The sequence below is a fragment of the Sus scrofa genome, chromosome 13 (assembly GCF_000003025.6).
Source record: "Sus scrofa isolate TJ Tabasco breed Duroc chromosome 13, Sscrofa11.1, whole genome shotgun sequence".
Lineage (NCBI taxonomy): Eukaryota > Metazoa > Chordata > Mammalia > Artiodactyla > Suidae > Sus > Sus scrofa.
In genome coordinates this window covers 141,012,996-141,026,636 of record NC_010455.5, presented here as the reverse complement: position 1 = coordinate 141,026,636, position 13,641 = coordinate 141,012,996, and the positions used below count along the sequence as shown (strand labels likewise).

General features: G+C 43.0%; 1 protein-coding gene across 1 annotated transcript; it reads left to right on the top strand.

Annotated features, from left to right (window-relative positions):
* UPK1B (uroplakin 1B) lies at window positions 269-12,684 on the top strand. The gene is given in 8 exon segments (NM_001123212.1): window positions 269-337; window positions 1,646-1,846; window positions 4,107-4,181; window positions 4,876-4,998; window positions 7,482-7,565; window positions 7,568-7,660; window positions 10,840-10,923; window positions 12,634-12,684. Coding segments are annotated over 8 exon segments (780 nt in total).

The window sequence follows — 13,641 nt, the reverse complement described above, 5'->3', positions numbered from 1 at the left end:
AGCAAGAGTGGGCAGAGACATACCAGGGACCCTCAGTTGCTTCATCACCATCTCAGGTCTGCCCTCAGTGACTTTGGAGCCTCGGTTCATCACTCGGAAGGATGCAATTTCCATACCTTAAGGACTTGGTTTGGATGCTTTCGAACCCAAGACAGTGCATTGTGGCATGGTTTAATCCTGCTGTGGAACTTGCAGTGGCCTTCATTACTTGCTCCTATCAAGTTGTGATGTTCTCAACTGTGTCCTCAGCTTGTGGGAGATCCTGAAGATGGCCAAAGATGACTCCACTGTTCGTTGCTTCCAGAGCCTGCTGGTTTTTGGAAATGTGATTATTGGTGTAAGTAATTTTCCAGGAAATTCTGCTCTTCCTATAATCATGATTTTAGATCAATCCAAAGTGACACTTTGTAGTACGTTTTGAATGGATAAGCAATGAAATCCTACTGTACAGCACAGGGAATTATATCCAATCTCTTGGGATAGAACATGATACAATATGGGAAAAATGTATATACATATGAGTGTGTGTGTGTATATATATATATATATATGTATGTATAGGTATGCCTGATGCAGTTTCCTGAACAGCAGAAATTGACCCAACATTGTAAATTAACTAATTTTTAAAAAGTGAGAGTTTATAGGAAAATAATGGTATTTATGTGACTATGATTATATGATTATAATTAATATGATTATATAATGACAATATCTCCCTACATCTTCCTTTTAAGAAATGGATAGTAAAATATACTAGCTAGAATTTACCTATAGAAATTATCATATATAACTATGTAATATAGCAAAAGACCATGTTGAAAAAAGCAAATATTTCCCTCCTGATTTTAAAACACAAGTGTCTAAAAGGAGCCATGCCAGCCACAGTCAGACTCCAAGCACTCCCAGAACACAGGCTTTGGTGTGTCTCTCTCATCCCACCTTAGTCTGATTTCCATGGACTCTGCTGTTAAGGTTGCTGGGCACAGATGTTTGCATCTTCTTGTTCTGGTCACACAGATGCCAGCACTGGGACATGAGAGTGGCTCAGAAGCCGGCCTACGTGGGGTGGGAACCATGTGAGGAGAGCACTTAGGACTCATGTCGCTGGCTCTGGGCACAGCCCTGCCTCCGACTCTGTGTGAATCTGGGCAAGTCATCACCTTTCAAGGACAAGATCCCTCATCTATAAAGCCTAAGGGGTGGGTAGGATAACCACCAAGGTTCCTTCAGCTCTAATGTTCCATGATTCTCTGGCACTGCTAAGTATGACCAGGACCAGTTTAAATATTACTGTCTAGGAATTTGGGCAGTGGGCAGTGGGAATGGGGCTGAGAGATTAATTTTGTACAAGAAGCCGTTGTTTGATTGGTTCAGGCCCTAGGGCTTCATAGTTGGTCTGAAATTGAGTCTCCTCCAAAGTATAATAAGATAGAGCAAAATGTGGAAGGAAGTATGAAACCAGCTGGTAGGATGGAAGGAGAGATTTGATTTTCCGGCAATGAAGAGTTTATGTCAGTTGCTTAAAGCCTATGCAGAGGATGGAGTTAAGTCTCTCTTACTCTCTTAGTCACACACACACTCCTCCATCCCTATCCCAACTCTGCTCTCCTGGCCAACAGCCTGACAGATCCCCCTGTGTCCCCAGATGTGCGGCATCGCCCTGACTGCAGAGTGCATCTTCTTCGTATCAGACCAATATAGCCTCTACCCGCTGCTTGAAGCCACTGACAATGATGACATCTATGGGGCAGCCTGGATTGGCATATTTGTCGGCATCTGCCTCTTCTGCCTGTCTGTCCTAGGCATTGTAGGCATCATGAAGTCCAACAGGAAAATCCTTTTGGTGGTAAGATCTTAAAATGCTCTGTATTTCTCTCCTGGACCAATTTTGACGGATTATTTTTTCTTCCCTTAGCACAATGCTTTGGCTTTCAGTGGGGTGGGTGGGAGCAGAGAGGGTCAAGTGAGGGGTACGGAGAAGGGAAGACACTTTCTGAGGTGAAGACTGTCCATGTGGGGGCAAGATGCTCTCCATGATGGCAAGTCCAGAGAGTAATACAGACTCCAAAGGAGAAACATGTGGGTATTTTCCAGATCTGTTTCTCCAACTGGTTGCATGTACCCGACAGATACAACCTGAGACTACACTGGCCAAGGGAGAAACATAGCAAGAAGGTGATAATTCGATTTTTTTTCTTCTGACAATAAGTAGTATAAAACATCTTTTTAATATTAAGCAATGATATATTAAGATACAAAATATACATAAATTTTTAAGAGAAAGCATGAGTCCTTTTAGGCTTTTTTGAGTTCAAGGCTGATGATTTTGTGAGATGGCTGACCCTTCCCATTTTATGCATTCACTCTGCTTTTTAGGGATCCTGGAAACCCTTGATGGGTACCACTGTAGAGAACAGCCTCAGCTCCTACCTACTGTGGAGGTTCTAAGTCTGGGCACCCACAGGGAGGCTTCTTCCCCAAACCACAGTCACCAGCTCATGCCCTGCCTTTGCAGATGGAAGCAGATTTGCAGCCAGCAGAGCTAAGAATCCTCAGTATTGGGTCTAGACTGCGACTCTCTGTCCCCATGCTCAGGAGAGGGGTTTCTCACACTGTGATGGGGCCTCAGCCCCACTCCCTGCCCTGAAATAACTCTCCTGCCCAAATGCTGCAGGACCTGAGTCCCACCTTCATAGAACAAGTCCAGCAGGCTAAGGCGCTTGTTGGTTTGCTTTTCCTGTGAACTAACATCCTGCCGGGGCCCAGGGAATGTAAAATATTTACATTTCCTGGGTCCTTGGTGTGAGTTAGTTTCAGGGTAAAAGCACCACTTTTGCAGGGTGGGGAGAGGAATGCAGGGAAAGGTAACGAAGGGGCAGCGATCCTTGGAGAGGAGCTTGAGCAGCATCCCTGTCTCACACCGGGCCAGTTGTGTGTGCCTGCACAGCCGGGAGACCTGCGCAGGGGAACATCCTTCACCATGCCTGGAAAAGCGAGGAGCAACTCACTCTTTATGGGGCTGAAGGAGAAAACACCTGCACCTGAGCCTCTTTTCTGGACTGTCTCTAAGTGGATTCTGAGCCTCCATAAAGGGAAGCCAGCAAAGCTCTCGACAAAAAGCAAGTTAGCAACTAATACAGGGGGAAATATTATGAATCCTCCGAAGGGGCTTCTGCTGGTAACTTGGGAGTTAACAGTAGCCAAAGCCTTTTTCTGGGCCGAGTGTTAGGGCAGCAGAGGGTCCTGCTTTGAGAGATTCCCCTACACAGGGAGAGAGTGCCATTTTCCCCGCACTCATCCGCCAGCCCTGCTCACAGCACCCATCCCAGAAGAACCCAAGGACCACAAGCACATGTGCAAGGCTAGGGACAGCAAAGACAGGCTCTTGCAAATAGTCCCCGTCCCAGATTCAGAGGTCATTTGTCCTTCAGATGGTTTCCAGCCACAAATAGGGTCGTCATGTGCAGCCTGGAGGCATCATGTGCGCATGCACCTCCCCCCCACCCCCAACAATATACATGTAGATGCGCGCACAAAAATTAACAAAAACACAGAGCCCACTTGTCTTACTCACCAGACGGGTTGTATCTAGAGTGGGAGTGGGTGAGAGAAGTTGCTGGTGAGGAGCTGTATACATGGAGGCCGCCTGTTCCTCTCTGATGAGACTGGAGATTATCAAAAGGGACAATGGATATTAAACATGGTTCACTTAATCTTTTTCTGACCTCAGTTATCCTAAATTTTCGGTAAACCATAAAGAAAATGTCTCCCAGTGAAAGGGGATTTATAAGGGTCTACATAGTGTGAGATACACTGAAACTTTCTTGCCAGCCATTGAATGAACCACACACACACCCCAGTACATTCTCTTGTGTTTGCTTTTCTTAGTTAAAATGGAAATGCAGGATACTGAACTAGAGTTTGTTCTTTGGGGAAAGGAGAGAATTGAACTGCTTAACACCTAGCTCCAAGTCTGGCTCCAAAAAGATGATCAGTGAGGGTTTGTTGAGTAAATTACATAAATGATTGAATAATGATGTTTGGGTCATGTGCTACAGAAAACATAGGTAGATGTAATTCTTTTATTCCATTGGTTTCCCTTCCAGTACTTCATTCTGATGTTTATTGTATATGGCTTTGAAGTGGCATCTTGTATCACAGCTGCAACACAACGAGACTTTGTGAGTACAACCTCAAAAAGGAGAAAGCAGCAACTATGGTACAAATCATTACCATCCTAATATACTGACATGTATTAAGCCCTTACCCTGTACCAGACATTGTAATATGTGTGTTCATGCAAATTCATATGTTAATAATAAATATATAATTTTACTCATAATAACCCTATGAAATAAAATACTATTGTCATTTTATACATAAAAATAAAAATGCGACTTAAAGAGTAAAGTAACCTGTCCCAAGTTCTGTGGCTGGTAAGTGAAAGAGCAGAATCATGAGGCCAGGCAGTGGGACTCCCAGGGCCCAAGCTTGCACCACCATGCACTGCACTCCTCTACCATAGTCAGTGGCCTTCCAATAAGATGATCAGGAATCCTCCACATCTAAGACTTCCTCCCAATTCATCATCCAGCTTTCTCTCTTCTCCATCCCCTACCCTAGGCCACCCCATAATGCCTGTCCACCCTGTCTCGTTGGGATTTCTTTGAAGATGGAAGTCTCCTTCCTACACAGGGACTTTGGCCACCCAGAGCAGCCTCACACCCACACTCAGCCCTTCTCCATGCCTCTGAGCTTGGCTTTACTCTAGGAGACAACATTCAGTGTCCCCTGCAGCAGGCCAAGCAAATCACTTCGCCTCCTTGAGGATCAGGGTGCTAACCCTTCCACTTGTGTTGTCTCCTCCCACTGTAGTTCACACCCAACCTCTTCCTGAAGCAGATGCTGGAGAGGTACCAGAACAACAGTCCTCCAAGCAACGATGACAAGTGGAAAAACAATGGGGTCACCAAGACCTGGGACAGGCTCATGCTCCAGGTAATGCCTGTGGCAGTTATTGTGGGGAGATGCCATTTTGTACCTAAACCAGTATCCAGGGGTGTCTATATGGTTGGGTGTGATGTCAAAGTGTAGGGACCACAGCCTCCAAAGGCGCTTCCTTCAAAAAGAGATTTGAGGGGAGTTCCCGTCGTGGCGCAGTGGTTAAAGAATCCGACTAGGAACCATGAGGTTGCGGGTTTGGTCCCTGCCCTTGCTCAGTGGGTTGATGATCTGGCGTTGCCGTGAGCTGTGGTGTAGGTTGCAGATGTGGCTCGACTTGGATTCTGTGTTGCTATGGCTGTTGGCCGGCGGCTAAAACTTTGATTCGACCCCTACCCTGGTAACATCCATATGCCATGAGTGCGCTTCTAAAAAGCAGAAAAGAGAGAGAGAGAGAAAGACTAGGCATAGGCAAGTTCATCAGTTCCCCCCTCATTTACTGGCAGGGACTGGGGGTATACACATGACTCAGGGGGACCCCTAGATCTGTGTTTTATTTTAAGCCATGGTGTTGATTAGTTTCCATTTATAGGAGTAATAACATTGTCAAGAAGTTTAGACTAATCACACCCTCTGCCTCTTAGAACTCAGGCATCACCACCTTAAAAAATGTTGCCTTGGGAGTTCCCTGGTGGCCTAGGGGTTAAGGCTCAGAGTTTTCATTGCTGTAGCCCAGGTTCAATCCCTGGTCTGGAAACTGAGATCCCATGTCAAGCTTCTGCAAGCCATAGTCAAAAATAAATAAATGGTGCCTCTCCTTCCCCACTATGAACTCAAGTGGCAGTTACTGTTATTTTGCTTATTTAGTAAGTTTTCACACCTGTGGGGTAGTCCTATTAAGGAGCAGGGGCCATGACATGGTTTGAACACGTAGTTTGGCCTAAGTGGCCATTATACCTTATATCCAAGTTTACCTCAAATGCCTTCAAAAGTACAAGTGTTTCAGAATACCTACTGTCACCTCTACACTACTGTAAGTATGTTAATTCTTATCCCCTGCAGGAGCCCTCATCTGACCCAGCTCCTCTACTGACCCCGATTCCAGTGTTTCACAGTCTTCAGCAAAATCCATGATAGCCTCTACCCCTTCTTTGAACACTCTCTTTACTCTCTATCTTCTAAAATCTCCTTCATTTATTCTAATATACCCTGTTCTATCAATTTTTTTAGCCCATCAGACCCTCCAATTTATTGGGCACTTTTTCACTTGTGAGCACTCTTCCAATGATAGGCCAAGTATTTATTCCACTCTGTTAGCAAAGAACTAAGCTTTTCAAATGAAAATGTGAATGCTCACACATTTGAATAATCCACTTACCAACTTTTTAAAGCCTGTTCTGAACTAAGTCAGGTTTAGACTTAGCCTTTTTCCTCTAAAATGCTCAGGTCAAATTACAGAATGATTATTTTCCTTGGTGAGATATTTTCCATCAAACTGTCCTTTAAGACAGTTGTTTTATCACCAAGTTTGCTGGATATATTTATCCCTAAAGATGAGAAATGCCAGAGTTTTAATTTCTTCCCTTGAAACATTTTAGTAGAATTTATAAAAAGCAAAGAAAGTGATATGAATTATGTTTTATCCTCTATCAATTCCATTCAAAGTGTAAAGATATAAGCTATGTGTTAAGTGATCTTCCTTTCCTGTGTAGATGCCATGTGCCACTGGGTTTGGGTTATTTTTTTCCTGTTTATTTTCTCCCATTATAAAATATAACACATAATAGCTCTAGAAAATGTTAAAAATATAGGAAAGTAAAACAAGAAGAATCACTCATAATTTCTTCACCACAAAATTTTTTCTGATTCTCAGTTCACTTACATGATAATAACTCACATTGTTTTATCAAGATATTAGTATTAATAATGATTACCATTTATTAAGTTTTTTTTTTAGGGCCACACCCACAACATATGGAGATTCCCAAACCTGGGGTCCAATCAGAGCTGTAGCTGCCGGCCTACACCACAGCCATAGCAACACCACATCCGAGTTGCATCTCCAACCTACACCACAGCTCACGGCAATGCTGGATCCTTAACCCGCTGAGTGAGGCCAGGGATCGAACCCGCAACCTCCTGGTTCCTAGTCAGATTCCTTTCCGCTGCTCCATATTAAGGGTTTACTATTGACCAGGCACTGTGCCAAACACATAAGTGTATTAATTTAATCTTCACACAATTCTGAGATAGGTACTATGTTTGTCCCAATTTTGCAGTTATGGAAAGTGAGGCTTAGAAAGTTTAACCCGTCAAAAAGAGCTCATTAGCAGCTCGTAAGGTAATAAATGTAAAAGTATTTCACAAACTTTAAAATGTAATACCTTAAAAATACCTTCAGCTCTCATTTGAGGATTTTTCAGAAACGTAAGATATGGTACACTTCCCATATCTTCTTTCTCCATAAAATCACAGTTGCTACTTTGGTGGCTCTGGCAAGGACCATGGAAGGGAGTTTTGTGTCTCTCATGTGCTGACAGGACTATTGCTGTGGGGTCAATGGCCCATCCGACTGGCAGAAATACACCTCTGCCTTCCGGACTGAGAATAACGATGCGGACTACCCTGGCCCCGTCAGTGCTGTGTCATGAACAAGCTTAAAGAACCTCTCAACCTGGAGGCCTGCAAACTAGGAGTACCCGGTTACTATCACAACCAGGTGAGTCCTTGCTCCTCCCAGGTCCCACATCCTGAAATTCTTCTCTGTCTCTCATTCCTGAGCTCCTACTTCTTCAATCTCACTCATTCTTCACCCTCAACAGAATCTCTTATCTACTCATCCTTCCCACTTCTCCCTGCCCTTGTCTCCAGATTCCCACCACACCACTATTGTGAGTTACAGAGCCTGCTAATTCTCCTGTAGCAATCCTTTTCCACAAAACAGATAGGCCACCCCAGTATCTCATACACTTTCCTTCTATGATTGCAGTTGACCCTTCAAATATATTACAATTCTTTGTTGGCAAGTCTATTTTTCCTATGTGTCTCCTTGAGGGCCATGCATTGTTCAATTCTGTATCTTCAGTACTTAGTATAACACCAGGCAAAAAGCAGACATCAATAAATGGTTGGTATGTGGGCAAATGAAGAGGCAAATGACTCTTTTTCACCTCCACATTGTAGCTTTGCAGGATCTACAATGACAAAGGAAGACTAATGAAACTAGGGAAGTTGTCATAAGTGTGGTAATAGTAGAAATCCTCCAGAATGTCATGTAGGACATCAGAGGCAAATAAATATATATATTCTTACATCATGGTTCATCTGCCCCCAAAATGCTATGCAACTTCTGATCACTACACCTCAAGAATACTGTGATAGAACTAGGGAAGATCAAGAAAAGTACCACTACAATGATTAAAAAGGCATCATGAGGAGTTCCTGTTGTGGCTCACTAGAAATGAATCTGACTGGCATCCATGAGGACACAGGTTCAGTTTGCTCAGTGGATTAAGGATCTGGAGTTGCCATGAGCTGTGGTATAGGTCGTAGACTCAGCTTGGATCCCTGTGTTGCTGTGGCTACAGCGTAGGCCGGCAGCTGTAGCTCCAATTCGACCCCTAGCCTGGGAACCTCCATATGCCAAGGGCGCAACCCTAAAAAGACAAAAAAAACAAAAACAAACAAACAAACAAAAAAAAAGGCATCATGAAAGGCACTACATCAGAGTGAAAAAACTGGGGCTTTTGTCTGAGAGCTCCAAGAGGGCCCAACCTATTTCTGCTTTGTCACAGCTGAATGCCCAGCCTGGTGCCTGCCACCTGTCATAAGTGGACTTCTATACATATTGTTGGACAAAGGACCACCTCCCAGGATTGTCAGGGACATCATATGAGTGATGGATATAGGAGTGTTTGTGAACCATCAAGTATATCACAGATAATATTGCTGTAATTATTACTTCCTATCATTTTCCATTCATTCTGATTAGGTGGCTGCTTTGTGCTGGACCCTTGTTCTAAGTTCTAGAAATTCAGCAATGAATAAGATAAAATTCCTACTCTCACAGAGCTTGTCTATAGACCACAAACAAGTTACCAAACCAAGACACCATAAATTCCAGGTAGTGATAAATGCCATGAGCAGAAATGAAGCAGGATAAATGCATAGAAAATGATGGGGGGAAAGGTATTTTTCTCTATGTTTGCCATAAAATGCTTTATTGAGATATTTGCACAGAGTTCTGAATTAAGTGAGGAAAGGAGACCCTAGCTTTAAGAAGATTGAAGAAAAGAGTTCTGAACAAAGGAAGCAGGAAGTGCAAAGGCTCTGAAGTGGGGGCCCTTGGCTTTTTTGAGGCACATCAAGGCATCCATATGGCAAGACTGGAACAAGCAAAGGAAGAGTAGGAAGCAAGCAGGAATCCAGACTTTGTAGGGCCTGAAGCTTATCAAATTCTTGGGGAGAGGTCTTCTTAGAAAAAGTTTAAAACATGCATATAAAATTAGGTACAGGGCTTTGAAATCATCTTGCAAGTAAGCAGCCCTGAGCGCAAGGATGTTATTAGCTTTGCCTTGAAAAAGCCTCTGGTAGTGGTGGCTGGGATCACAGATAGAGGCAGGGCCATAACCTGCAGCCCCTCATGGGCCATTGTGAGGACTTAGCATTTCATCTTAAAGGTGATGGGAAGTCCTCAAGGGTTTTGAAAAGGAAGGGAAGTAATCTGACTTCTGTTTTACAAGGACCCCTCTGGCCTCATATAAAGACTAGTAGGGCACCAAGGGTGACGTAGGCCTCGGGGAACCAGCCAGGAGGCAATTGTAGGAATCCTGGAGTGAGGCATTGATGGACCAAGGTGGTAGCAGGAAGTAATACCTGTGGGGATTTGAGATTTATTTTAAAAAGCAGACTGAAAGGGTTTGCTTGAGCGAAAGGTAGTGAAGGATAATGCCAAGATTTTTCATTGGAGCATCTAGGTGAATGGAGATATCAGGTAGATGGAGAAGAATAAATGGAGAAATCCAGGCACACACACAAAGGCAGGGTGTGCTAGTGAGTGAACAAGGGGCTGGGGCAGGGTCAGAAATGACAGAATTGCAAGGGGCCACCTGTAGACACTGGGCGGGGCCTGCATTTCAAGGGGGGCCTTTCTCTCTGGACCTCAATGGTTCAGGAAACCAGCCTGGACATCACATTTCCAAGGCATTAGTAGTGGTCACTCAGATGGCAAGTCTAGCCCTGTGTGTGGGTTTCACTCCAGCACTTTTCACAAAGACTACAACAGAATGGGCCACAAATAAAAACTTATCAGATTATAGCATGCATAAATGAATGACTTGGTGAATAAAAAATGAATCTCTTTCACACGCACACCATGGCTCTTCTAGAATCCTATAAAGATATGATGAACTCTGACATAAATGAGAATTTAGAAAGTGGAGTATAGGGGTTTCTTTAATGATTAAAACATAAAACCTCTAGTTTTCATTAACTGGAAGCACTTTTGTTGAAAACAAATCAAAAGGTAACTGTAGCTTCAAATCACCAATAAAATCTTTTGGAAGGAAAAAAATCTCAAATGTTATTAGGAATACTTTATATGGCCCACATATTCAATATGAGAAAAGTGTTATGCTGAAATAGCACCTCACTTAGTTAGACTGTATGAAAGACACAAATAAATGTGATACAGAAGAGCTGCTCATTAGGATTAGTCCTATTTCTTCAGTAGAGCTCAGTTAATACCTGGCTGTCCACAGGGATATAGAAATAGCCTGGTGATGTTACACTGGACTCTGGAGTGAAGTTGATTCAAAGATCAATCAGCTTTCCTGCCCATCTCTTACATCTTTTTTTCTGGCCCCTCTCACGTGCATGTGGAATCACCCACTCCTCCAGGGCTGCTATGAACTGATCTCTGGACCAATGAACCGACATGCCTGGGGGGTTGCATGGTTTGGATTTGCCATTCTCTGTTGGACTGTGAGTATTCCCCATCACATGTTTTATTTCTGGGAGGAGAGGGATAAGGAGAGACCTGAAGATTGCTCCCTGGTTAACCCAACCTCACTAGACTGTCTAGAAACAAAACCTCAGATGTGAGGGCTAATCAGGAGGCTGCTGGCACCAGGGCAAGGACAGTGGATCCCCTCAGGAGGTAGGTGTTAACTTCATCTACCAATCAGCTCCTTCTCTGACTGGTGCCTTTGCATGCTCCTCCATCTCTCCAGATCACATACATTCATGACAAGTGGATGTCAAAGACTGTCATCTATTTAGATGGCCCCTGCCCAACCCTAAGCCATTCCAAGGAGCTGCCTTCACCAGGCTCACCTTGCCCTGCTGCCCACTTTATCTGATGCATATGCAGCAGGAGGGTAGAATGGAGGTTCTCAGCCCTAAATGCACATAAAACCTCATTGGGGGGGGGGGTTCCTGTGTATCCAGGAAGATGCAAGTTCGATTCCTGGCCCTACTCAGTGGGTTAAGGATCTGGTGTTGCTGTGAGCTATGGTGTAGGTTGCAGAGGAAGCTCAGATCCCACGTTGCTATGGCTATGGCATAGGCTGGCAGCTGCAACTCCAGTTTGATGCCTGGCCTGGGAACCTCCATATGCCCTGGATGTGGCCCCCACCCCCACAAAAAAAAAAAAAAAAGCAAAAGCAAAACAGAACAAAAACGAACAATCAGAAAAAAACCAAACCTCGTGGGGGAGCTTGGGGGGAAAAAGCATATTTGAACCCCAAACTCTGAGATTCAGATTTCAGTTGATCTAGGGGCAGGACCCAGACTTTTTTTATTTTCTAATTTTTAGATGATTCTAATTTGCTATCAGGATTAAGAGAAGGCAGTCCTAAACTTTTGGTTTTAGAACCCCTTTATGCTCTCAAAAATTATCGAGGACTCCAAACATCTTTTGTCTATGGGGGCTATATCTATTAATTTTTATCCTATTGGAAATTAACACAATTTTAAAAAATACTTGTTAATTCATTTAAAATAACAAAAATAAACCAGATATATGTTACTATTAACAATATATTTATGTGGGGAAGAAGTGACTCTTTTCCCAAACAAAAAAAAAAAAAGAGAGAGAGAGAAAATTGGCATTTCTTTTCCATTTTTGAAGGTCTCTTCAATGTCTGGCTTTAATAGAGAGAAGACAGCGGGGTTCTCATATTTCATCTACATTTAATCTGTTATAATATGTTGCTTAGGTTGAAGGATTTGAAGAAAATACATCTTCACACTGACATGGGTTGAAAAAAGCAGGAATTTTGGGTAGTTTTATCTAAAGATAACTGAATATTCTTCTTTGGTACTACACAAAACTTGACAAGTAGTAGTTTCTTAAAGGCTAGTTGCAATATGGAGTCTGAACTATGTCAAAAAAACTGTACTACACTAAAATATGTTACAGTAGTTTGTCTTGCAGTTTTGCACAGATGTTTTATCCATTCACCATTATAGAACATCATGCACTGGTCATTTAGGAAAGTATTGGTTCACTATGTAACAGGATAGATTCAGTGTCACCTCTTCCCCTGTGATGATGCTTAAGGCAAGATTATTTTTAAAAATCCAGTTTCACTGAAGCCTGAATGAACCTAACACCATTTCTTCCCCCAAGTATGAGATGTTTCTAAAACAGTCCCTTATTTATTTTTCTTTTTTTTTTTCCATGTATTCTAGTTTTGGGTTCTCCTGGGTACCATGTTCTACTGGAGCAGAATTGAATATTAAGAATAAAAAGTAACCACCGCACCACCTACCCCCAGTGACTCTACATTTGGTTCTGGAACCGCTCTGTCCTAATATTCCACCTTTGTGCTCCTTGGGATTATATGGGTTCTTCCTCAAATGGCCATGTCAGTCGGTATGGAGTTCCTCTAGGCTCTCAGACTCCTGAAAGTCTCACCACTGGTGTTTTCACCCTCATCTAGGAGTCTGCAACACTGTTATAGACTGTAGGAAAAAGAGAAGGTAGGATAGCAGATAGTAACCATTCTCATCCCTGTTTATTTTTAATTTGGGGGCATAAAGATGTACACAGGAACTTGTGTTATCACAGTGAGATGAGTCTGTATTTGGACAGCAAATTTGCGTGTATTTCTCACTGCTTTCTAAGAGAAAGCTTCAAAGGCTTTCCTTCATCTCAGTACTGTCCAGGTGAGAGAACTAAGGAAAACAGTGCTGAAATATACTTTGTCCTATAGTGGCTTCCATCTTCAGAGACTCAAGTGATTCTTTCAATGCCACCTTGGCATCCTTTTTAAAAGGACAGTGTCTCATCTTGAGCCAACAATGGTTGAAATTTCCTCTCCGACACTGCAGAGTGATGTGTGCTTAGTAACCTCAATTCTCTCATTAATTAAAAGTATGTGGACTTTGGGGGACAAAGGAGGGAACTGTTCTGTATTTACCAATCTCAACCTCAATCCCCTTTCAAACAGGGGAGAAGCAAGCCAGCTGTTAGGTCGGTGATTTTATTTACTGTCAAAATATTTCTGATCTCTGTTTCCTCTGGTAATCCTGACGGAAGTTCTTATAACTCAGCATTTGTTTGCCTAGCCTTATAAATAAAGAGGGCTTTTAAATATGTTCACTCTCTTTTCTTTTTGCCACTGTCATAACTGGCCATATATGAGTCTAGCAAAATGCGTGGTCCAACAGAAGAGCTCACAGCATTAAAATTCCAGG